The 25,517-nt window shown below is 43.9% G+C and overlaps 1 protein-coding gene across 2 annotated transcripts in view; it reads left to right on the forward strand.

Annotated features, from left to right (window-relative positions):
* MROH1 (maestro heat like repeat family member 1) overlaps nt 1-25,517 on the forward strand; it is a 182,063-nt gene that overhangs the window by 103,174 nt on the left and 53,372 nt on the right. Inside the window, exons 22-34 of one of the 2 annotated variants that reach the window (XM_036741523.1) lie at nt 690-812; nt 2,837-2,983; nt 3,205-3,231; nt 5,191-5,313; nt 5,755-5,834; nt 6,373-6,484; nt 6,740-6,835; nt 8,623-8,727; nt 10,836-10,971; nt 11,951-12,063; nt 16,972-17,124; nt 19,303-19,457; nt 24,833-24,998. In XM_036741523.1, coding sequence (XP_036597418.1) covers nt 690-812; nt 2,837-2,983; nt 3,205-3,231; nt 5,191-5,313; nt 5,755-5,834; nt 6,373-6,484; nt 6,740-6,835; nt 8,623-8,727; nt 10,836-10,971; nt 11,951-12,063; nt 16,972-17,124; nt 19,303-19,457; nt 24,833-24,998 — 1,536 coding nt within the window. The remainder of the gene's footprint in view (nt 1-689; nt 813-2,836; nt 2,984-3,204; nt 3,232-5,190; nt 5,314-5,754; nt 5,835-6,372; nt 6,485-6,739; nt 6,836-8,622; nt 8,728-10,835; nt 10,972-11,950; nt 12,064-16,971; nt 17,125-19,302; nt 19,458-24,832; nt 24,999-25,517) is intronic. The other variant, XM_036741524.1, reaches the window with a different exon arrangement.

Here is a 25,517-nt window from a genome sequence, read left to right on the forward strand (position 1 = left end):
AAGCTAAGAGTGGCATTTTGTACTTAGAAAATTTGCAGAAATGGCCCCAGGATTGTAATCACTCAGGGCCCTATCTCACCTCTGAACTGCCTATGATTAGAGGAGAACCTTGAGTTCTTCCTTTACTGCGTAATTCATCATTTTTCTTCCCCAATTAAAAAAAAGCTAAGACCCTTTCCCAGGCTATATGGAGGAAGTATATACTCTACAAAATTTGCTGATCCTCAGAGTGGAAGATTGCTGTCTCTTTCACTTTTTTCCCCTTATCTCACCGATTTGGTCAGTTGCCTTCAAGGCAAGTGGGTATAGTTCCTGTAAACCTCATTCTTTTTTACCCAGTGGGTATCCATATGAGCAACTAAGAGGAGTCTTGGAGAGTTACTGAGTTACTCCTGACAGTTGCTATTATTGTATTTCCTTTGGGGAAGCTGTTCTTAGAGGATACGTTGCCTCATAGACAGCCTCATAGACATAGATAGAGGTCTCAGAAGGGTTACTCAGTCTTGGATGAAGTATTACATTGGGTAGTATAAAGAGATGCTTGTTCCCTTAGAAGGCAGGGAGTCCAGGAAATCCTTATTATGGGACCAAGGAGAATGGTTTTGGGGCTAGTCATCTTGGACAGAAAGCCTAAGCTGGGACATCAAGCACCTTTCCCTCCTGACTCTGTATATATGGGCCATCCTCAGGGGCTGGCCTGTGGCTTTGGGATTTGTGCCATCAGTCACCTAGATGACACCCTGATAAAGCTGGAGGACTTTGTGAAATCGGACATCTTCAGGAAATCTGCGGGCATATTTAACATTTTTAAGGTATGCAGTTAATTTTCTTCAGAAGGTGAATTGGAAAGAGTGATAAGTATTGGTGGAGGAAGATTTATCAGATTTATCTTGCTTCCCTTGGCCTTGGCCTCAAGTCCCCAGAATTCCAGTGCGTTCCCAACTCTTCTACATATGGTATAACTTTATTGTTTTGCCAGCTTTTTGCCTCATCTTTTGTATCTTTAACACTTGCGATACACATTTTGTCCCCTTTTCCTATCTGGAGAAACCGATTCACAAAGAGTCAGAGTGAATTAGTCCATGAAAATGAGAGAGTGAAGTTTAAGCCTTCACTGAACAGATTCACTGAACAGAAGCCTAGGGTGAGCTAGGCTTCATTTCTAGGAAGACCCTAGAAGATGGCTTTGTGGTATCATCCAAGCCTTTTTGGTTTGATTGGAACACAGGATGTGAATTACCTTCCTTAGGAATGAGAAGGAACGATGGACAGAAGGTCCAGCAGTCTGGGAGTGAGATAGTGAGGACTCTTGGAGCCCCCACTAGGGACAACGCTGCCATTAGACAGAAGGCTTTTCCTGAGACCCCAGAATAGCTGTGAGCAGTGAGAAGATACGCATTTGTTCTTGTCTTTTGGTCCCCTGTCCTTGTTTGCAGTGTTGGAACTGCTCATTGGGGATTTCTTAGGCTGCCAAAGACTAAGGTCTTTTTTCCCCTCTTGCTGAGGCCCCATGGCAGTCTTGATTTGGGAATTGGCTACCAGGGTTTTGCAGTCTATGCCCTCTGGTGGACAAAAGGAATGTTGTTGTTGAGTCATGTCTGACTCTTCATGACCCCATTTGGGGTTTTCTTGGCAAAGATACTGGAGCGGTTTGCCATTTCCTTTTCCAGTTCATTTTACAGATGAGGAAACTGAAGTAAGCAGGGTTAAGAGACTCGCCCAGGGTCACACAACTAGTAAGTGTCTGAGGCTGGATTTGAACTCAGAAAGATGAGGCCTGGCACTCTATCCACTGTACCACCTAGCTGCCTTCAGTATTAAACTGCATTAATGTCCCTGTTTCAGCCCCAAAGGAGAGAGGACTTAGCACTTGATCTAACTCGGGAATCCCTGCAAGAATCAGATCCCACTGACAAGGAAGGGCCTGGTTTCTCAGATGAACCTCTCCCAGTGTTTTACCCTTTTTTATGCTTCCTGCTTCTTCATGTCTTCAAGCTCAGAGAATCTTAGTGATCCTGTAGTTGAGCGATTCTTACCCAGGGTCTGTGAACTTGTCTTTAAAAATCTCTCGACAACTGTATTTCAATATAATTAGTTTCCTTTATGATCCCATGTATTGTGTGCATTTAAAAGCATGATGCTGAGAGAAAGGGTCTATAGGTTCTACCAGATTGATTACCAAAGGGATCCATGATAGGAAAAACAAGTTAACTCCTGGTCTAGTTAAACCACTTAATTTCAGAGATGAGGACACAGGATCAGAGAAGGGGGCCTGGCTTTCTAAACATCAGAACTAGTAAGTACTGTGCTAAGTAACCCCGGCTTCCTGACTTTTAGTCTACTTCTTTTCCCACCATTCCTCACTGCTTCTGAGATGATAATTTGCTGTCTTCCTTTGCCCACCAGCTGTGATTTAGTTTTTGGGTTTTTTGTTTTTTTTTTTTTTTTTGGTTATTCCTATTCTCCACTACATCCCTTTGCTTTAATGGAGGCAAATCCTTTTTGCAGCCTTCTTCCTCCTTCCTGAGGTGTCCCCAGTACAAGTTTCTCCTTTACTCCTCAGTTATATTTTCCAGAACTTAGTGCTTGAATAAAGACCATCAGTATTTGGATAGAGTAGGATGTCTCCTAAAAGGGAGATTCACTTTCCACTATGCTAGTAACATTTGAATTGATTGAAAACTCTCTGGCCTACTTGAAAACAACTCTTCTCACTTCCCTTTTTCTCTATCTTTTCCTTCTTTGGGGGATTTATGGGAATTGGGGGCAACACTGGGAAGACACAACATCAGATATGTGTTTTGGGTGTTTGTTGATCCCTCCTCTGTCCTGTCAGGACCGCAGTGATTCTGAAGTGGACAAAGTCAAAAGCACCCTGATCCTGTGCTATGGGCAAGTGGCAATGCATGCCCCTCCGGAGCTGGTGCTGGCTAGGATTGAGTCTGACATACTCAGGAACGTCTTCCAGTACTTCAACACCAAGGTGGGAATCTGGACAGCTGTTGCCTCGGGTATGGGGGCTTGGAAGGTGGTAGGCGGGTGCTGGCCTAGAAGTCAGCCGCTGTCAGGAGCCAGCCCCTTGTGGAGCCCTGGCTGGTTGGGGCAGGGGGTACATATGATGAGATCTCTAGGTGCTTACTTAAGTGATTAATTGAACCAAAGTTGCTCATTTTAATTTTTTGTTTTACTTTTTTTGTTGTTCAGGTTCTGGGAATAAAGGTAGAAACTAAGGTACAGTGTTGAGGAATTAAAGCTGACCTCTCTGTTCTTCCTTTGCTGTTTGTTTTTCCCTCTGTACTTGGTAATGAGCATCATGGAGGAAGGCTCTAGGGGAGAGCTTTCTGGGTGCTGCTGCCTTGGGGACCTGTGTTCAGAAGGAGGCAACTGAACATTTGAGGAAATCCTTTCCACCTTCCCCTCCCCCACTTCCTTACCTCATCTTTCTGGGGCTTGAGTTGGCTAGAGCCTGTGAAGTATGGGTTGGGGGCGGGCCCAGAGACATCCTGCCGTATAGCTATTCTTGCCTCTCTTCACCTCAGAGCTTCAGTGATATATGTGAAGTCTGCCTTGTTGGCCAGGCTTGTCCTTCTACCCTATGCTCAGCCTTATCTCTGTCATTCAGGTTCAGCCAGCCAGAGAGATGGATAGAACGCTATCTCATCTCTAGCTTTGTTTACTTGTTTAATGCCAGGTCCCTGGAGCCCCAAAAGAGCTTCGTAGAAGCAGCTGAAAATGGCATTTCAGGCTATCCTTGGGTCCCTGTATCAGACCCAAGGGCCTATACTTCTCCAAGCTTCATTAATGTCTTTCTTTTCTGGATTCATGTTGGCACTAACCCTACAAAAAATGGCTTCTGTAAAATGATTGGGGGTTCCTTTCTTTGGGGCAGTTGGGTCATTCTCTCTAAGAACAGACCAAGCCTCCTGGCTCCTGCACCTTTTGCTTCTGTACTGCCCGGGGGATGCTTAGTCATTGGAGCAAACCTAATGGATACAATTAGGTAATGACTATTGGGGGGAAAGGGTGGTAAAGGCAGGAACATAAATTGGGATTTACGTCCCTCTTCACTCGTTTCATAGATGCCTAGAATGTCAGAACTGGAAGGGATCTTAGAAATCCCCTATTTCAACTCTCTTATTTGTCAGAGGAGGATTCTGTAATTCATGAAATTGCTGAACAAACCTCCCATCCCCAAAGAAAACCACTTGTTGAGCAGCCTTTTTGTTGTTGGCTGGAACCGCCTTGTCCTACCCAGTAATCCCCATGTGGTGGGTAGGTTCCTATTAGTCAGAGTTTCCTATCTGTGGGATCTTGGGAGACCTTTTCTAAAGCTGCCCTGGTAGCTTCTTTCCCCCTTCTCATTACTTCTAGGCAAGGGTGCTGACTAGGAGTACAAATCCCCAACTGGTGTCCATTTAGGGAATTACATTTCACTCTTCTTCCTTCCCTTTATTAGAGATTGATTATATATATGTGTGTCAAAATGGAAAATGGCCTTAGTAGTGGACACCTGATGGATGACTATTATCTTAAGTAGGAATTAACATCTTTGCAAAAAGGTTTAAGTGGTAACAATAATACCTTATCACAGGCAAAGGTTATTTCTTTCATCGGGGCTCAGGAAGAATTCCCTAGCTTAGGATAGGACTGGACCTCATAAAGTGAATGAACCTTGGGTTTGGGGATATTGATTCATAGCAGAGCTGAAAATCTTGGGATGCTGGGAACGAATCACTTGTCCTTTTGGGCCCTGTTTGGAGCAAGTCCGGACCTTCAAGATAACTAGCCAGAAGAGAGAAGGAAGAAGAAGACATCTTCCTTTAAGGCCCCTTTCCTAAGGAAGTAGAGGATATTTTTGCCTTTAGAGAAGAAAAGGCCATAGTTCTGCCCTATGGTAGTAGTCAGCAGCATTGTATGATGGAGGCCATCTATGCTAAGTTCTGAACTTAAGCCTTATTTATTGTTCTCCATTTTAGGAGGTTGGGGAATGTTGTATTCTGCCTTCAGACCTAGGACACTTAAAAGACATTGGACAGAGAGCTGAGGCCTCCTATCCTTAGATTCCTTTGTCCCACCTGATTTAGGCTTGTGTGATTACCGGTTTTGGTGGTGGTAACTGGCTCTGGCAAGCCTGCTGACTGTTCCTTAGTGCACATGTCCAACCTTTACCTCTGGGATGTTTGTCATCAGGACTTAACCCTGAAGCTGTGCCTCATTCGGAGCATCTGCATGATCAGCCAGGCCATCTGTAAGAGTGTACAGTCTTCTCCCTTCGTCTTCTCTCAGAAAGCAGAGTTGGTGGCTCAGATGATGGTGAGGCAAAGCCAAGCTGGAACTATTCTTCAACTTAGCAATGAATGGGCTTTCCTTAGGGGGTTCTGGGAAGCCTGAGACTCCAAGGTGGTTGAGGCTGACAGTTAACCTTGTTAAGGATTCTGTTGCAGTAAGACAGGAAAAGGCCTTTTGCTGGGTTGTGGAGGGCCTACGTGGAAGCCAATGCAATATATTGGGAGGTATGCTTGGGGTTCATTGGGAGGGTCCATGAATTTAGATTGGGGGGGGCAGTTAGGAGTTGGAAGGAAAGAGTTCAAATGTACCTAGAGTAGGGAGCAGTAGGGACCTTTCACAACAGGGGGTTTGTCTCTGGAGAAGGGAAGGATGCCTTCTGAGGAGGTGAGCAGTAAGTGGGTAGCATAATAGGAAGAGAAGCCCTGAGACAAATGCTGAGGGGCAGTTCTGTATTGCTTTGCTTAGGAATTTATCAGAGCAGAGCCCATGGACTTTCTGAAGACAGCAATACGCAAGAGAGCCATGATCACCTGCACTTACCTATCGTATCCTTTCTCTTTCCTCTGGAAAATGCCTAGTGGATGGTAGGTGCTAACTGAGTTGGGGGAGAATGTCTGTTGAGACTGAGGTGATGTTAGCAGGCTCCTACAGCATTCTCCAGTTGACCTTAGAGCTAGGGGCACGTCCATCCTCTGTGGCTACAACCCTTTCCTAGCTAGGTGGAATCAGGTGCCATTTCTAAAGGTTCTCACTCCTGCCACAAGTGTCTCTTTTTATTTTTTGTCTTCCTTTGCCTTCCTTCCCTCCAACTGTGCTCCTTTAGGCACTGATAATCAACAGAAACAGAGGAATCTGACACTGTCCAGATCTTCTCCTCTCAGGGCAGATGGGCTTAACCTGGGTACATGGCTATCTCTAAAGTACTAGGTCTGATGCAAGTAGACCCTATTGTACAACAGCCCATATCAGGGTCCCTGACTGTCCTATAAAGAAGCTCCTGCCTGTGCTCAATCCTTCGAAGTCCTATGGAGTGGAGATAAGATTTCAAGTACTCAAGGTGGGCTTCCTTGACCTACTTTCAAGAACATTGGAGCCTCCACTAGAAGACATGGACAAAGCTGAGTTGATCCACAGCTGCCTACATAGTGTGTTGGCCCTACCTTCAGATGCTGGGATAACCTCCTCCTGCCAGCAGGTGTGATTGATGGGGGTCCTGAACAGACTTAACCAGGGAGCTTCACCTAGGGTGAGGGGCAGGGAGTGGCTGGAATTGGCTTCATTGCTTATTCCCAGGTTAGTGGGGTGTACTGTGGTCCCTGGAAGGTACTGTTGTGGCCTGGGATTTGGCTCCTGTATTGAGTCTTTTCCTCTTTCTTCCCTTTCAAGACTCTTTGAAGGGAAATGGGGGCTTTTTAAACCCATGGAAGTGTTACTTTTTTACTTCATCTAGACTCTGTACTTTGATACTATGACTGCGCTCATGGATTTGCTGACGAGCCTTCTTCTTCGAAACTTAACTCCCCAAGGCCTGCAGAACATGTTTGAGGTATGATCAGGTGGGGTGGTGAGCTCCTTAGAACCACAGAGGGCCTAGCCAGACCCTATTACTCCATCCTTACAGTTCCAGGGAATCCAGCCAGATCTGGTCACCAACTCTAGGGATGGTTTTCACTTCTTTTAACATGAGGTATAGGATTTTCTTGCACTTCCTCATTTAGTCAGGAGCTATAGGGCCAACTAGACAGCCAGTTCCTCTGTTGCTTCTTTCATGGACCTGTCCCTGTATTAGGGAGAGCTAGGTGTGCTCCAGAAGGAGCCCTCCAAATAGTACCTCCTTGAGACAGCAAGCATTCTTGACTCAAGCCCTACGTAAACTATTTAAAAGGCCCAGTCTTCTAGCCCTGGTTCTGGTTTGGGAGCAGAGGAAGGAGGTATATGACTATGGTTATTCTATGCCATAGAATCTGAGTTGGAAAAGACCTTTGAGGGCATGTAGGCCAACCTGTATCTGAGCAGGAACCTTGCACTAGACTGCTGACAAGGAGTCATTCCATTTCCACTTCAGGATCTCCAGTGATGGGAAACCCAGTACTTCCTGAGGTAGTCTGTTTCACTTTTGGACAGTTCTAATTGTTAAGAAGATCTTCCCTTATATCAAAGAGAACTCTGCATCTCTGAAACTTCTCATTACTCCTAGTTCTACCCTCTCAGGCCAAGTAGAACAAGCCTATGTGTTCTTCTACATGATAGTCCTTCAGATACCACTATCATGTTACCTCTAAGTCTTATCTTCTTCAGGTCAAGCACTACCTTGCTGTTGCCTAACATCTCATGAGGCAGTTATTTGGACAGTGGGTTTTGGATGGTGAAACTATACACTTTGGAAATAAAAATCCCTCCTTCTATTCTTTCCTTGGACTGATTGTATTTCCTTTAACAACTGAGTTACTGAGTTACTAAAGCTCTTGTCCTGTATGTGACTGGACTGCAGGGGGAACATACAGCCCAGTAGCTGCCTCTCATATGTCCCAGAATGGCTTTGGTTTGGTGGGTCACTGAAGAAATGTCCAGGAATGTGGGCATGGTCATGCTTCTTTTGCTTTCGGTCCTGCATTTCTTGGATATTTCCCTACTCTTCTAAGTAAGATACAGGAGCCAAGATGCAAAGATTAGGTTAAGTTGTATCAATACAAACCTAAATGGAAGTTAAAGACTCCTTACTGAGATATTGTTTATACTTGGCACTCTGGTGAGCTTCCTCTTCATTTATCAGAGCTTTGTCTGTCTCTCCATTAGATGTTGAACCCACAATGGCTAAGCCTATGGAGGTACTTCAAACAGGATGGTTGTGGGAGCCAGGCAAACCAGGAAGTAAGGGATGGCACTCCTGAACAGATAGCCAGGACCATCGTTTTTATGTCCAAATGCAAAAAACCCACTCATGGGGCTTCTTATCAAGTGTGGGTCAATTGAACATGTTTTGCCTGGCAGAAAAGAGCTCTAAGAGTCAATAACTTACCAGGAAATTTTATAGCACCTGTTTGTTTTATGCATTCTCTCATTTGGCCATTGTGGGACAGTCAGATCAGAGAGGGCTATTGTATTGCAGCTCAACTCCTTGCTCCCACCATACTTCTCTAAAGCTAGAATTGGTAGTATTGGAGAGTATTGGAGTAGAATTGAAGCTGACTGAGGGGCTGGCATCCAAAGGGAGACCTGCTCATCTGTCTATTCCTTTGAGTAGTGGTTCTTCCTGCTCAGAGCTCTGAAATCTGTGTCTATTCCCCTTCCCTACCTGCATCCCAGCTCTTTTCCTCCTGGTTCTCTTTCTAGCATTTGACCCCATGGATCAAATCCCCCAAAGGACATGAGCGGGAACGTGCCGTTGGGTTGAGTGCGTATCTGCTGCGCTACTTCTTGGAGCATTTGAATGTAATTGTAAGTATGCCTTCATGCCCGCCTAGTTACTTCCATGCCCCAGATCCAGATCTGTCTCTTTTGCCTCCAGAAATGTTGGCTATCTCCTCCCTTGCCAGAGTTGGAAGGGACCTCTAGGGTCATTTAGTCCAAATCTCTGAGAAGTGCTTGTAGACCTTGGAGAACTTACTACTTCCTGAAGCAAATCCACTTCCACTTTTGCAAATCTCTAATAGATAAGAAGTTTCCCCTTTAATCTGCTTATCCTGTCTTTTCTCTGGCAGCCTGGGTTCCCTTTAGGCCTATTTTTCTGTGTCCCCTCTGTTTACCCCCATCCTGTTTTGTATACCCTACCATATTATACTCCTTTGGCCTTCCTCTTCATCTTTTTTCTGTTGAACCTTCAAGTAACTTTTATAAAGTCTAATTGGGGGGTTGAGGATCGGGAATGGTCCCTATTCCACCTTTCAGAAGAGGCATTTTACTAATTCAACAAATATTTACCAAATGCTTGCCATTTGTGAAGTACCGTGGGGAATGTAAATGACAGTCTCTGCCCCAGTAAGCTTATAATATCCTGGGGGAGATGGAACTGTTATTAATCATAATAGAAGACACCATAAGAGACATGAAGTTCTATGAGAATTTGGAGGGGGGAGAGTTCACTTCTAGTTGGAAAGATTCAGGAAAGTGTCCTGGAGGAGAGTGACATTTAAGCTGGCCCATGAAGAATGGGTAGGTCTTTGATGATTGAAGATTGTGAAGGAGGTAGCAACATGAGTAAAGACATCAAGGTAGGAATAGAACAATTATGTTTGAGTGATGGTTTGCAGTCTAGTTTGGCTGAAAAAAAGAGTCATATATAGGTATTGCTCCCCTAGTGGGAGATAAGGCTAGAAAAGCAGGTGGAGACCTAGGAGTAGGAGTAGGGGGCACCAGAAATGCTTCAACTATTTTGGACTGGATTCTGGAAGGAGTTTGTGGGTATCATTAAAAGTTGATAAACAGGATAGTGACTGATGAGACTTGCATTAAGATGCAATAATCTATGTTGTTGTGCTATAAGAAATGATGAGCAGGCAGACTTCAGAAAAACCTGGTGCTGAGTGAAGTAAGCAGAACCAAGAGAACACTATACACAGTAACAGACACAATGTGCTATGACTAACTTTGATAGACTTACCTCTTCTTAGCAATACAAGATCCAAGACAACTCCAAAGGACTCATGGTGGAAAATGCTATCCACATTCAGAAAAAGAACTATGGAGTCTAAATGTAGATTGAAGGATATTATTTGCTTTCTCTCTCTTTTTTGTTTATTTCTTCTTTCTCATGGTTTCTTCCATTGGTTCTAAATCTTCCTTACAACATGACTAATGTGAAAAGGTTCAATATGAATGTGTATGTAGAGCCTGTATCCAATTACATGCCATCTTAGAGTGGGGGGAGGGGAGAGATAGGGAGAAAATTTGGAACTCAATCTTATGGAAGTAAATGTTGAAAACTTAAAAAAAAAGATGCATTAATCTGTGTGGGACAGCTGAGGACACAGAGAAACCAGTTAGGCTCTTGCAGTCACCCAGATAAGAGGTGGTGAGGGTCTGGACTGGAGTGGTGGCTGTGAGGATGGAGGGAAGGGGATGAATTTGAGATGTTTACAGTGGCATAATCAAAACCAAGGTGTAATGCAAGTAAAAATGAGTAGCACAAATACATCCTAACATATGTATATTTATGGATGTTTGAGATGTAGCCCCTGGCAGGCAGTGGATGATGGCTGCAGTGACTGAAGACATGGTCCTTCAGAGGGTTAGCCAGTAGGGAGGAGAAGGTTGCTTTTCAGAGTTGTAACCTGCTTCTCATCTGTAACTTGGTTTCCCTTTCCTGAGTTTCTGGTCCTTCTAGAGTATGCCAGTATGCTTAATTGTACAGGTCCTTTAGGTGAAAGTCCTGGAGCAGTGATAGTTATTCTCAGTGGGGTAAGCTCCAAGATGCCACCTGCACTAGCCATGGGGCAGAGCCTCACTAGGGCCCTACCTGACTTGGTCTCCCAGGTATAGGAGTGAATACTGTCCACAAGACTCCAGGCTTCTTTTCAATTCCTTTCTGGGTTACCCTCTCTCCCCAGGCAATTGTACCATTCCATAACTTGGGTCTCCTTGTTGGGATCTTCTCTCCGAGGTGTGCAGACTCACTGCCTTCTCTCCGACGTGATGCCTTGGATTGTGTTTACTCCTTACTCTACATACAGTTGTTCTATGAGGGTGAGAGCCACTGGGCAGGGGGGGTGGAGGGGTGGGATGGGGTAGGAGAGAGGAATGGTGATTGCAAGTCTGTCTAATGAGCTACCACTGGCTTCTAATCTTGACTCTGATTAGTTGTAGGATCATGGGCAAGTCACTTCCTCTCTTGGGTCTCAGTTCTCTTGTCCTTATAATGAGAGGATTTCACTCTATGACCCTTGTGCTCATTTCTCACCTTGTACAAAGATATGTTTTCTGGGGATTTAGATCTTATGTTGATGGTCAAAGATACATAAAGTAGGAGCAGCTAAATTTGGGGTTGAGTAAGTTTTCTAGTGTCTCACAGCACTGGGTAAAACCTTTGTTGTTCTGTTGTCGTTCAGTCATTTTCAGTCATCTCCAACTCTTCACAGCCCCATTTGGGGTTTTCTTGGCAAAGATACTGGAGTGATTTGCCATTTCCTTCTCCAGATCATTTTACAGATGGGGTTAAGTGATTTGACCAGGGTCATACAGGTAATAGGAGCCTAGATTTGACTGGATTTGAACTCAGGTCTTCCTGACTCCAGGCCTTGGGCTCTATCCAGTGCACCATCTAGCTGTATTTGGGTGAAACCTACCAGCCTTTTTTAGAGTCCAGTATCATATATAGCCTGGTATAGTCCAGTTCATCCCATAGCTACCTGAGAATGCCCCATCAGTGGTAACTAGTTATTTGTAGCTGGCTTTAAGGCTTCGTATTTATTACTTATTTTTCCCCCTTTTTCCCCTAGTCTTGGCGTTCCCTACTTCATGCTTATAGGAAAAGAAATGTCTCTCTGAAATGCCCTGGAGCCTGAAGGAGCCCATCTAGCCCAGCTGTTTAGCTCAATTTTGTGGAAGGGTTGCCACCAGGAGATGGCACTCTGATTCCAGGAATTAGAACTTCCTAAACTGGCTGTGTCAGGCTGGAGAATGGCTTTACTTAGGCTGTACTGATGAACTTTCTTTTCACCTACAGGTTTTGCCCAAGATTATCAGGATGAAGTAGCAGAGAAGCTCTTATCTCTCAAAGACAGCCTAAGTGATCCTGATGTCACTGTTCTCTTCCATACCTGCTACAGCATTGCCCAGGTAACAGCAACTAGGACCGTAGTCCAGTGGGACAGTGACTGATAAAGGCTTGACATCCAGCCTGTGAACAGCTTCAGCAAGGAGTTTTACTTACACAGGACTCTATCTATAAGAACATGAGAAGCCTTAGAACCAGTCAGGTGTCAATAGATTTAGTGAATGGAGAAAAGAAACAGAGGTGGGGCACCTGCTTTCAGTAGTTCTTGTGGGCAGAGTTAGATCAGCAGATGTGGATCAAACAGGGCAGATGCAAACTAGCTCTCCATGGCAGAATTATCTGGGAAATTCAGGCCAGAATGGAATAATCCTTCCTCTTAATCAGAACCCTCTACAGGCTTTGTCTCTAGTGACTGCAGATAAGGAGATACCAAGGTCTGAGTCTAGTTCTGAGACTATACAGTTCTCATCCCCCATGTAATGCCCTTCTTCCACTTTAATGGAAACCTCAAGGCAGTACTTGTTGACTTTTAGCTTCTGCCTCACCAGCAAGGGAAATTCAAAATTCAGGAAATGATTCAGGGGTTCCTGTACTTTTACTTTATAACCCCCTCACTGCTCTCTCTGGAGCACCCAGCTGGTTGGGGTTACTGGTTGGGGTACAGCCAGTGGGATAGGGACATTTGTCAAGGCACTTGACCCTTCACTGAGGGTTGGAAGGAACATGTGACCCTGTACCTGTTAGTCTCTGAAAGGTCAACATAGGCTACAGATTACAGACATGGTCCAGCCTAGGGATCTTTTAGTACTATCTGTCTTTTCTGAGTGAACTCCCAGGAGTCCCCAGTTACAGGATTGCTGCAGGCCAATATAGTGGCCCCTCAGGTGTGGGTTTGCTCTGGTATGGTGCACTTCAGAGGGAGGAGGTCAGACTACCAGGCTGAGAGTGCCTGGTTAACAGCATTCTTGGCTGCAGCTGCCACCTGGAAATGCTGGAGCTGCTAGGAAGCCAGGAATTGTACCAAAGCTACAGACCTGCGTGGGTAAGGGCAGAGAAGCCCTCTTGCCTGCCATACCACATGTTTGGGGCCCAAGAGATTTATTCAGTCCCCCCTCCTTCTGTGGATCATCTAACACCCTTTCTGGATTCAGCCTTAGTTGATAAACTTCACAGCTTAATTTAGCTGTGTGCTGTGGGCAGAAGTGAGAGGGAAATAGCAGACCCCCAAGGGTAGGATGGCATTGCCCTACTATTCAATTATCATCCCAGCCTTTCCCCAGCTCTGAGAACTAGCCATACAGAGGAGGGTCCCTCGTATAGCTTGAGCTATTTTCTTGTGCCCTGTGATCCTAGCATGGGCCTTGAAAAATGCCATATTCAGTTCAATTAAAGAAATATTTATCAAGAACCTGCCCTGGGCTTTGATTGCTCTGTGCTAGATAATGGGGACTCAAAGATGAAGAATCACTTGATCCTTGACCTAAAGGAATTTATAAGGAAGTAGGAGGATGACAAATAGATTCCTATAATACAAGTTAGAATGCAATAATTTTAGGAGAAATTTGACAGAAAAGCATTAGAGATTGAAAATAGTGGGGGCTCATTTTCAGGTAGGAAATCATGGAAGGCCTAATGGAAAAGGTGGCACCTGGTCTGGTTTTTGAAGGAAGAGAAAGATTTTAGTACCTAGATATGCAGAGGCCATCTCTGCTAGATAGGATAAAATCAGGTAGCCTAGTCTAGAAAATAGAGTGTGAACAGGCTGTGAGAGAGGTGGGAGCTACTTCCTAAGGGCCTCTAGCATCAAGGTGTAAAGCTTATCTTTTATTCTGTGGAGATTAGTGACACTGAAGTCACTGAAGCAGGAATTATGTGATCAGATGTGCCCATTCCCATGAACTAAGTTGAGTTTTTTTTTCATCACTGTTGTTTGGTCTCATCCCTTTGGTGATGAATCCCGTCAGTGCCACTTGAACAGGGGCACTAAGTTTGCCTCTGTTGAGCTAAATGGGAAGGGGGGTGGGGGCTTGACACCACCTAGGGGAGGACCTTGAGCTGCTGTCATTGGTGACCTCACATTGGAGGACTGGGTGACCTCTGATGAAGAGGATGGGCATAGTGCCAGGCAACAATGAATGCTAGTTGCTGTGAGTTCAGGGATAGAATTCTTTAGGCACATTATCCTGCTCTACCCCCCACCACAAGCCTGGAGGAAGCTGGCTCCTCACTTTATTGGGAAAAGAGGTTCTGGAGCTTACTCCCTGAAGTACACTCTGAGATTTGATTTTCTCCCAGACTTTGGCCTGGATGAAATGTTTTAATGGCTTCATTCTAAAACCTGGAAGAAAGATCTGTGCTGGAAAAACTGACAGTCCACCCCTTCCTTTTTTCATCCTAGCTAGCCTCAGAGGTACCTTTGGCAGCAGATAAGGAGTCATAGCTCATATTTCTCCTTCTCCCCAACTGTCCATAATTAGAGAGTCTTTTGTTTCAGTGGGTGCTCTTGTCTTTTGGTTAGGATCTCTCATCTTTCAGCCCTGAACAGAAGCTTCATGCCAGCTACATTCTCCATGATGGCCAGTCTGTTGCCATAGCCTTTGCCTTGGGTTGGGCCAGAGGAATGGGAATGCTGTGGGCCTGTCTTCTCTGTTTCTTTTTGAATCTCATGCTACTTAGTGCAAATTGATGGCCTAAGAGGGAAGAAAACTGTGGCCTGGTGAACAGGCCCTAGCAGTATCTGCCTAGCAACTGTGCTGTCCTCATCCCATTCCACTCCCTGCTTTTTACCTGTTGCTCAAGGAATAGTAATCAAGTGGATATTAGTATTGCTACTAGAGAGGACAAGGTGGCCTACTGTCTTATTATACTGAGAATCACTATGACTGCCTAGACCAGGGTTTCTTAACCTCTTTTCTATCATGGACCTTTTGGCAGTCAAGTAAAGCCTATGGACCCCTTCTCAGAATACTGTTTTTAAATGCATAAAATAAAATACATAGGGTTTCAACTGTACTGAAATAGTTAGAAAAATGCTTTTAATACCTAGGTTTAGAACCATTGGCCTAGGCCAAAATTCCCTTTCCTGGCCCGCAGTAGAATGTAAACAGAGACTATCTCACTTCTCTGTATCCCTGGCACCAGCACAATGGCTCCATATGACAAGACCTTACTAAATGCTTGTTGATTGACTGATTGGAGGCTGTGCTCTGAATTGTTTGAGCCTTAATAGACTATAAAACCCATCCCAGACAATGAGTGAAGCAAGTGAGAAGGAAATAAATGAGGTGTTCACATAAGTAGCCTGAGTTCCATCAGTGGTTTCCCTCAGCAACATAGGAGAGGAGAATGAATTCCTCCTTTAGCTAGTGGAGCCACTATTGACCAGGCTTGTTTTATTGAATGAAGAGACAGCTGTTATCCTTGTCATTTTTCATTCTGAAGGGCATGTACATATGAGAGAAGATAAAGGGAAGGAAATAGGAGCCTTCTCACTCCCCTGGGATTAGAGAGGAGACTTGTTGAGGAAGGGTTGATGTGATTGCTGTCTTCTGCCATCTGAAGGGCAATCAGTGGGAAAAGGGAACACTTTCTCTGTTACCAAAGGAAAGAATGGGTAGAAGTTAGAGAAAGGCAATTTTTGGTTCAATATAAGGAAAAAATTCTTAATATATCAGTTCAACAGTGGATGAAATTGGCTTAGAAGTTAGTGAATTCCCTGTCTTAGGGGTGTTCTAGCAGAGGGAATGTTACAGTTGGGCTTGATTCATTGGGCAAGCAGTTGGGCTAATAGATGGTGCTGCTCAGCTCCCTTCTAGTTCCAAGACCCTGTGATTTCCTCTACCTGGAATGAACTCACCTCACCTCATTTCACCTCCCTGCCTTCAAGATACCCATATCGTTTGCCACTTTCTCCATTCAATCACTGAATGTTTATTCAGGAGGGATGTAGGAATCAAACATTTATTAAGTACCTGTTATGTGCCCAGCACTGTGCTAAGTACTTTAAAAATATTATCTCATTTGATCTTTACAAAATTCCTGTGAGGTAAGTGCTGTTATCCCCCACGTTATGGTTAAGCAGACAGAAGTTAAGTGACTTGCCCAAGGTCTGAGGCCAGATATGACTTCCTGACTCCATGTCCAGTACTCTATCTATTGAATCACGTAGGTGGCCTAGACCTATAATTTGCAAGGCATGGTGCTGGATGCTGAAGATATAAAGAAAAAAGTGACAGTCCCTGTTCCCAAGGAGTTTACATCTTGTTTTTGTGAATATTTTTTATAAATCTTGCATTTCTGAATCTGCTCCTCCCCTCTTCCCTACTTATCGCATAATTGTTTGTTAACAAAGATTACAAAAAAAAGGGAGAAAGCAGTTCAGAAAAGCCAACTGTCATATGAGCCATGACTGACAGCCTCTGCTTTATCCATAACATTTATCCATAGCTTCAGCTTATCCGTATCCACAGTCCCTTAGCAGTGAGATCTCTAGGGCAAAGGGTATGTATGTTTTAGTCATTATATTAGCATAATTCCAAATTAGTTTCTGGAATAATTGGACCATTTCACAGCTCTGTTGTTCAGTCATTTAGTCATGTCCAACTCTTTGTGACCCTGTGGCCCATACTGTCCATGGGGTTTTCTTGACAAAGATACTAGAGTGGTTTGCCATTTCCTTCTCTTGGATTAAGGCAAACAGAGGTTAGGTTACTTGCCTAGGGTCACACACAACTAGTAAGTATCTGAGGCCAGATTTGAACTAAGGTCTTTCTGACTCCAGGCCCAGTGCCCACTGAGCCATCTAGCTACCCTACACATCACTAAATACAGTGTGCCTGTCTTTCCCTTTAATAGTCACTATTTTCCTCTCGTCATCTTTGCCAGTTTGCTGGGTGTGAGATGAAGCATCCTAGGGCTGGGCAATGTTTCTGAATCCTTGTTTCCTTGCCATCTAACTTTTCTTTCTGCAGATTATTGGGAAGCGCCTCCCCCCAGATCAGTTTATCTCACTTCTGCTGACAACATTTGAAGGGCTGAAAGACCCTGATGTGAATTGTGCACGTGCTGCCACAGTCATTATCAACTGCCTACTGAAGGAGAGGGGAGCTGTGTTACTGGAGAAGGTAAAGAACTGTCTGGGCTCAGCAAAGAAGCCTTCTAATCCTATCCCCCATAGAAGCTGATTTTTGTGTTTATGAGTCATTAACAGAAAGCCTTCTTGTGTAGAGCCCTAGGTGTTACCTGTTTCTTGGAAGTAGAGCAGGGCAAAAGTAGGGGGGTGCATTGAAGGATCTGCTCTACAACCTCTCAGGGAGCTCGGCAAGAGCATGAAAAGACAAACTGCTATAGGGTAGATCCTAAATTGGAACCCTGGGGCTCACCACAAAGTTCCCCTAAACCTCCTGGTGCTGTTCTAGAACAGCCCCCTCAACCTTCATCCACCTCAGGCAACCTAGGCTCTAAGGCAGCTTACTGCTTGCCTTTAGCCACCTTACCCAGAGAATTTTCTTTGTCCCCAGAGTGATGCTGTTTTGCCAAGGAATAAAGCCAGAATTATCCTGTTTTGCCAAAGACTCCTGTCTTAGCTATGCAAGGGAGCTAGGATTTAAGATCCTATCCCCCCTTTCCCTAGTCAAAAACCAGAAAAGTATTCTCCCCTTGCCCCTGTTTCCTTGGTCATTTTCCTTCATGGCACTGTCACAGTTTGGGATTGTACTGCCTGACTCTCCATGCCTCCTTCTGCCCTGTAGGTTTCACTTCAAAGCCAACTAGCATTAGGCCCTGGGGGCAAACTGGATTTGGGTCCAAATCCTGGCCTGGAAGCTTTAGCAGAGAGAGCAATTCCTGGAGAAGCAGGAGTCAAAGGTTTTAACATGCCTTCTCTTTCCTTTTTAAACTTTGGATTGAATTTTCTTTTCATTTCCACCCACTGACATTTGGGGGTTGTAATTGGAAACACCAGTTTTCTTCCTTCCTTGGCTTTCCTGTTACTTCTAGAATTGCTGCAGAGGTCCAGATCTTTACCTATTAGAATTGGCTGTACCTGGAATTGCTCCAGTCTCGATGACTCACCTTTTAGTCCCGTGCAATCCAGACTAGATCCTGAAACCAAAAGTGATGTTAATCTTTCCCAAGGGTTTGGGGGAAGGTCCTAGATTAGCTGGTGAGGAGGGGAAAGGAGGGTTGCATTTGGCAGTGACACCTGAGGACTGACTATCTCTGAATTTGCTGCTAGTAGCCTATCTTTTGCTTTCCTTGTCAGAAATTGTCAATTTTCTGCCCTGAGGCAAAATTAGCTGACTTGTGGTAAGGCATGACCTTTTGTAGTCATTTTGGTGAAGGCCTTAATAATATTAACTGGGAATAGAACCTGTGGGGTGAATTTGCACCTTAGGTCTGAATCATGCTTCCCAGTTACCAGGACTAGATTCTTGAATAGACAGATAAATGGACTTGAGTGTGTTGGGAGTAAGGATAGAGATAGAGGTATTGGTTCTGGAGAGGGCTTAGGAAAAAAAGTAATGAAGTATTTACTCTGTGCAAAGCACTGTGTCCTGTTCACTATGACCAGTATTTACTTTAGTACGGTATTGATGGGCTTTCTATCCAAGGAGCTCCCAGTCAAGGGAGATACACTGACATAGCTATAATACAAGTTGGGAATCTGATGAAGGGTGAAGGAAGGAACATAAGCCACAAGAAACAAGGAGCAGAAGAGTCATTTTTGTCCTGGGAGGTCAGGGAAGGCAGCATAGGCATGGGGCATTTGTACTACTTTTTGATAAAAAATTGATAGGTATTCCAGGCAAGGAACACAGCATGAACAAAAACAGGAAAATATGGGGTATACTCACAGAAAAGCAGCCAATCTGGTTTGGCTGAAACATGGGAGGTTTACAGGGGTCAAGGCTAGAAGTTTCCGTGGTTAGAAAGATGCTCCCATCTAGACTGTCTCCTTATGTTTCCCCCATAGGGCCCAGCACATGATTCAGCACATGGAACACTTCTTTTTAATGCCTAAATCGGCGATCCTAGACTAGGTTATTGAGAGAATATATGTACAAGATATAGACCCCAAAGGAAATAGGTGAAAGACCCTATACCAGCTGCTAATTAGTTTTGGACTTAGAACCATATTCGAACAGGAAAGATTTCAGTTGAATCCTATTTGGGAAGTTGATTGGCTTTGGTTTCCTGGAATCTCTTCCTTGGCCTGGGGGAAAAAAAAGGGCGGGGAAGGGCTGCTGTTTTTGCTTATCCTCTGGCCCCATGATATGTGTGTGTTATACATTTCTCTCTAGGTGCCCGAGATTGTGGGCCTGATCCATGGTAAGCTATGTGAGGTCAAGGACGAACATGTGGCAAAGGCTATCCAGCAGAGTGTGTATCTCCTTGCTTCTCAGCATAGGGCAGCAGTGGTGGCCAGTCTCTTGGCCAGTCCCTTGCCCTTTGACAGGTATGATTATTGTGGGGCTAGTGTGGTCTGCTGGCAGGGCACAAGCTAATCCTATGGTTCTGTGGTCCTGGAGGAGGTCCCCTCAGCACTTCTCTAGGGCTCAGCATGTTCTCATTTACATATCTTGTAGAATCACTTATTGAATTTAGTGTCATCTGTAGTATAGTGAACTCAGACTCTGAGCCAAGTGACAGGGGTTTTCTTCCGTGGTTCTATCCTGACATCATAGCCACCCACATTGAGCCTTCTACTAACGTAGTCCAGACACCCCAGCTTGTGAGGTTCCTTCATACCTCAGCTATGACCCTGTCATTCCTTGAGCCATTCCCTACATGCAGGCTCCCCTGTCTCAACATTCTAGGACAAAGGTGAAAGGGAAGTACAGTCAGCACCAGAAAGGAGCAAAGAGACAGGCTTCACTTGCACCAGCCAGCTGTAGGTCTGAGGTTGCCCCCCTGCACCTGGCCTTGTGTCCATTGGAGGTCCAGCTGGGGCCAAGAGTAGGAAGGAGGAAGAGAGAGAGAAAAGCCTGTTAAGTGTCCACACACAGGCTGCACCTGCTCCTAGAAGTCTTAATTCTTGTCATACTTAAAAAATAATTTCTACTAGTCGTGAAGTCCACCATAAGCTCATTAGGAGATCAGGCCAGATTCTGGCTTTTAGTAATAAAGTTATAGAATCTTAGATTTGGAAGGAATCTTTTCACACCTCCCACTTCATGTACTGTTGACCCTCTTCCTTGAATCTTTCTTTTCTTTTGGCTTCTCTGACACTATCCTATTCTCCATCTCCCTTTCCAAATATTCTCTCTACCCTTCACTGACTCCTTTTTCCTTTATAACTTCCAACTTTGACCTTGGCCAGGACTCAGCCCTTCACCCTTTGCCATCTTTTCTTTATGCTCTTAATCTTAGCGAGGTAATCCATTTTTGTGGCTTCATTCATCCGTTTGCAACTCCAGTACCATAATGCAAATGATTTCCAAACGTTTGTCTCTAATCCAGATCTCTTAGCTGAGTTCTAAATGCGTCACTTGCCTGCTGGACAATTGGACTTCACAATGTCTCCTCACTACTTGAGATTTATTGTGTTCAAAACCAAACACCTTATATTCTCTCTAAATTGGGGGTTTTAATCTGAGGTTAAGAACAAGAGGGTCCTTGGCTGTGGATAGATTTCAGGGCATCTGTGAATTATTTGGTGAATTAGTTGGTTTTCTTTGTAATCTTATATATATTATTTTATGCATTTAAAAACATTACTTGAAAAAGGGATCCACATGTACAACCATAATCCTTAAGTCCTCTCAGTCCTTCATTTGAAATTCCTCCTGTCTATTCCTTCTTCTCTTTCCCCACTGCCACCACCCTAGTTCAGGCTCTAATCATCTCTTCCATAGATAATTGTAATAGTCTGCTCTTTCTCCATGGCCCATCCTGAGCATGCTGCCAGAATAATCTTTCTTAAATGTGGCTTTCATCATGCCACTGCTCTGATCAGAAATTCTTCAGTGATTGCCTACCTCCTAGAGTTTCAAGTTGGAACTTGTGCCTTTCTAGACCCTCAGTCAGCTGGCTTTACCATCTCTAATCAACCTCATTTCCTACTACTTTCCAATAAGCACCTTCCACTTGAGCCAGGAAACCATAGTGTTTTGGAAACACCTTTCTTGGAATCTTTCTGCTCTTCTTTTTCTTTCTTTACTGGCTTTTCTCCTTGTGCCTACAAATAATTTTTAAATAGTATTTTATTTTTTCCCCAAATACGTATTAATAAAATTTTTAGCATTCATTTTTATAAGATTTTGAGTTCCAAGTTTTTCTCCCTCCTTCCCTCCCCTCTTCTGAAAATGGTAGGCAGTTTGATATAGTTTATACATGTGTTATTGTGTAAAAAAAATTCCATATTCATCATAGTTGTGGAAGAAGAAACAGATCAAAAGAAAATAAAACCATGAGAAAGAATAAAGTAAAACAAAATGCTTTGATCTACATTCTCAGTTCTTTTTCTGGACATCAACAGCATTTTCCTTCATGAATCCTTTGTACTTGTCTCAGATCATTGTGTTGCTGCGAAGAGCTGAGTCATTCATAGTTGATCATCACATGATGTTGCCGATACTGTGTATGATGTTTTCCTGGTTCTGCTCATTTCACTTTGCATCAGTTTGTACAAGTCTTTCAAGGTCTTTCTGAAACATGCTTATTCATCATTTCTTATTGCACAGTAATATTCCATTACATTCATATTCCACAGTTTGTTCAGCCATTCCCCAATTGATGAGCATCCCCTCAATTTCTAGTATTTTGCCACCATGAATAGAGCTGCTATAAATATTTTCACACATGTAGGTCTTTTTCCCTTTTTTGTGATCCCTTTGGAATGTAGACCTAGTAGTGGTTATTGCTGGATTGCAGGGTATGCACAGTTTGATTGCCCTTTGGGCATAGTTCCAAACTGAATGGTTGGATCAGTTTTCAACTCCACCAACAATGCATTAGTGTCCCAATTTTCCCACATCCTCTCCCAACATTTATCATTTTCCTTTTTTGTCACATTAGTCTATCTGATTGGTGTGAGGTGGTATTTTAGAGTTGCTTTAATTTGCATTTCTCTAATCAGAAGTAATTTAGAGAACTTCTTCATATGCCTATAGATATCTTTGATTTCTTCATCTGAAAACAACCCGTTCATATTCTTTGACCACTTATCAATTGGGGAATGGTTTGTATTCTCATAAATTTGACTGAGTTCTCTATATATTTGAGAAATGAATGCCTACAAATATCTTAAAGTCTTCCCATCCCTAAGGAAAAAAAAAACAAGTAAAAACACTCTTCCTAGCACTGCTTAAATATCATTCCGCTACTCTCTTTTTTTAGAGAGAGTAGTCTGTACTTCATACATGCTGTCTTTACTTACTGTAACCATTCACTTTGTATGCTCTGCAGTTTGACTTCCACCCTCATAACCCACTGAGGTCACCAGTGACTTCTTAATTTCCAAAACCAGTGGCCTTATCTTAGTCCTTGTCTACCTTAGCCTTTCTACAACCTTTGACTCCATTTAGCTCCCTGTTGTCTGGATAGTTTCTCTTTTTTTTTCTGTGACACTGCTTATTCCTGGGTCTCTTACTTTTCTGACTGGTTATCTTTTGGTTCATTTTCTTTCTCCAGCACCTTATACATGGATGTCTCCAATGTATTCAATGTATTCAACTCACCTGTCTTTATACTTTCTCGCTTTGCAACCTCATGTGTTCCATGACTTCAGTTATTTAATCCTGCATAGAGGTCTCCTATGTGATATCTCCTTTGAATTCCGGCCCCCACATTTCAATTCTTTTCTGAACATCTCTTGGATGTCCTGTCAGCATGTCCAATCCAATATGTTCAAAAATGAACTCAGTTTCCTCAGAAAACATGTCCTTCCTTTTACCTTCTCTATTTCTGTAGATGACTCTACCATTCTTCTAGACAACCAAACTGAAAACCTCAGAGTAATGTTTGTTTGGCTTCCTTGCTCCCTGACACCCATTTTGTTGTCAGATGCTGTATGATTCTACCTATGAAAGCTCTTCCATGTTAGATTGTAAACTAAAGGGCAGGGACTGTGGCTTTTTTTTTTTCACCTTTTTATCTTCCCCATGGCCTTGCAAAAAGTAGGTGCTTAATAAACCCTTATTGAATTGCAAACTGAAAATGTCTACATGTTAGTAACATTAACAAGTATCCTGTCTGACCCTCCTATTTCATAATCTTGTATGTGTGGCCCTCTTGATAACTGGGGACGACCACAGCTTTGAGGAACTATCTTTCATTTAATAGCACTTGATGAGTAGAATGCCTGAAGTTCTGCTCAGTACTTTGTCCTCTTATATAAAGTCTGTGAATCTAAGCTCAGTTTATTTTGGCCATAGCTTCATTTTAATCAGGGAGAAGAAGGGAGGAGGAGTGCTGAAGCCATTCTTTTAGCCCCTTTAACAAAGCGGGTCTAGAATCCCAGAACATTAATGCTTAAGAGGACTTAAGCAATCATTTGGTCTAACAATCTCATTTTTTTTCTCCCTCCCTCTTTCCCCAAGGGAAAAGAAAGAAAGACAAAATCCTTTTTAACAAATAAGTATAGTCAAGCAAAACAAATTCCTGTATTTGGCCATGTCCAAAATTATGTCTCTCACTCTGCATATTAACCCATAGCCCCTCAGTCAAGAGGCGGGCAGCATTTGTCATCAGTCCTTTGTAATCATGGCTAATCATTGATTAAAATTATTCACTTTTATGGTATTGATGTGAGAGAATAAATTGTTTGGTGGTTCCCTCATTCCACCCAGCATCCATTCATGCAGGTCTTCCCAGCCTTTCCTTTGATAGAAGGGTTTTGTGGTCAGTCCATTGCTAGTGGAGAGCGTTGGACATAGGGCCTGAAGAGATTTGTGGCTGGGGGCAAACTGTTTCACTCCCTGAGCCTCCGTTTTCTCATTTGTAAAAAGGGGGTAACACTTGCAGCACTGTGAGGAGAGTACTTTGTAAACCTGAAGGTGTTATATAAATGTGAGTTATTTTCAAAAACAAACTTGTGGCCTAGAGAGGTTTAGTAAACTGCCCACGTGCCTTCTCCCAGACCAGTAGTTTTTCTCTTGTGCCACACTGCCTCACTTTTGACCTATTTAAGGCTTCTGTCTTCACCAGGTTCCAGGTGGTAGTCCTATTTTATCGCTGTCAGTTGGTATAAAATATAGCTAGATCGAATAGAGCTAGGTGGATGCCATACAAACTTGGCATATTCTGATTGGGAACTGGTCCTAAGAAGGGCATACTGGTTTGAGAGTGGTCCCTGAGGCTCTGATCCTCTGGGAGAGGGGAGATGCTCTGGACTCAACTGAGTTTCCCCAGGAACTTCCCATTAATAGGTTTAAACCCTGAAGGCTCCAAAATGGCCTGAAGGTAGATGTTCCTCAGGATCTGGCAGCATTATTGAATGTTTGTGTCATGGAGTTGATTGTGGTATGAGGGCCGCTGCTGTCCATCATCGCCCACACTGGACCGAGACCATGGCTGGCTGATGGAGCACTCTGGGGCAGGCTAAACTGGGCTTCTGTAATTACCATCATCTTGCCACTCTTTTGGCATTTAACATATGCTCGCATGATGTCCCTCCAGCTAGACTTTGAGCTTCAGGAGGATGAGAAATATATTTTCTGCCTGAATATTCCATATGCTCCTAGAATATGAAATAGAGAAAAGACGTGTACCCCAAGCCCTACAATGTGAAACCCAATAGATTCTTAGTAAGTGTCTGTTTATGATAATTAGGGGGTGGTGGTCACCCTGGTGTGGTGATGACTTTTCTCCTGCCTTTTCTGCCTTATTTAGTCACACTTGTTCCCTTTGGAGGGCTCTGGCCACAGAACCCACCCTCACATCTCAAGTTCTGGAGCTGCTTTTAGACAAGATGAATAAAGATGTCCCATTCACAGAGAATAAATCCTTCCTGTTGAGCAGCAACTACGACCGGGTAGCCACAGTGGTCCCTCTTGCTGTGAGTATAGTGGCCTTGGTCTATCCTCTCCCCTGCCTTTGGTATACCATGGGTTTCCAGTGGCCAGCAACAGTAAAGGGATGGATGGTGGATTGGTGACTTGGAGGAGGGAATGAACCGAGTGGATATATAGCAGCCTCTGAGGCTCTGGGGTAACATCTGACAGAGGTAAGCCTCCCCTGGCTCCTAGTGCTTGCGTTACTGCCTTCTCGTCTGGCATTTGGTGTATCACCACTCCTGTTCCTAGAAGTGTGGATAGGAAATGTTATGGGCAGGTTCCCTACAGGATGACCCTGGAGACCATGGTATGTACTCTCCTGTCCTCTTCCAAGGTATTTCATTCCTATCTCCATATTCTCTCCTCTCCTCTCCTCCCTCCCTCTCTCTCCCTCTCTCTCTCTCTCTCTCTCTCTCATGCTACTGCCTGTCCATCTCTTTCCTTCCTAGAATATGTGGGGGGGGGCTGGGGGGAGGGCACAATGAGGTCAGCAGGAGAGTCTTGACCTTTCCAGACGATGA

The sequence above is a fragment of the Trichosurus vulpecula genome, chromosome 1 (genome assembly GCF_011100635.1).
Source record: "Trichosurus vulpecula isolate mTriVul1 chromosome 1, mTriVul1.pri, whole genome shotgun sequence".
Classification (NCBI taxonomy): Eukaryota; Metazoa; Chordata; class Mammalia; order Diprotodontia; family Phalangeridae; genus Trichosurus; species Trichosurus vulpecula.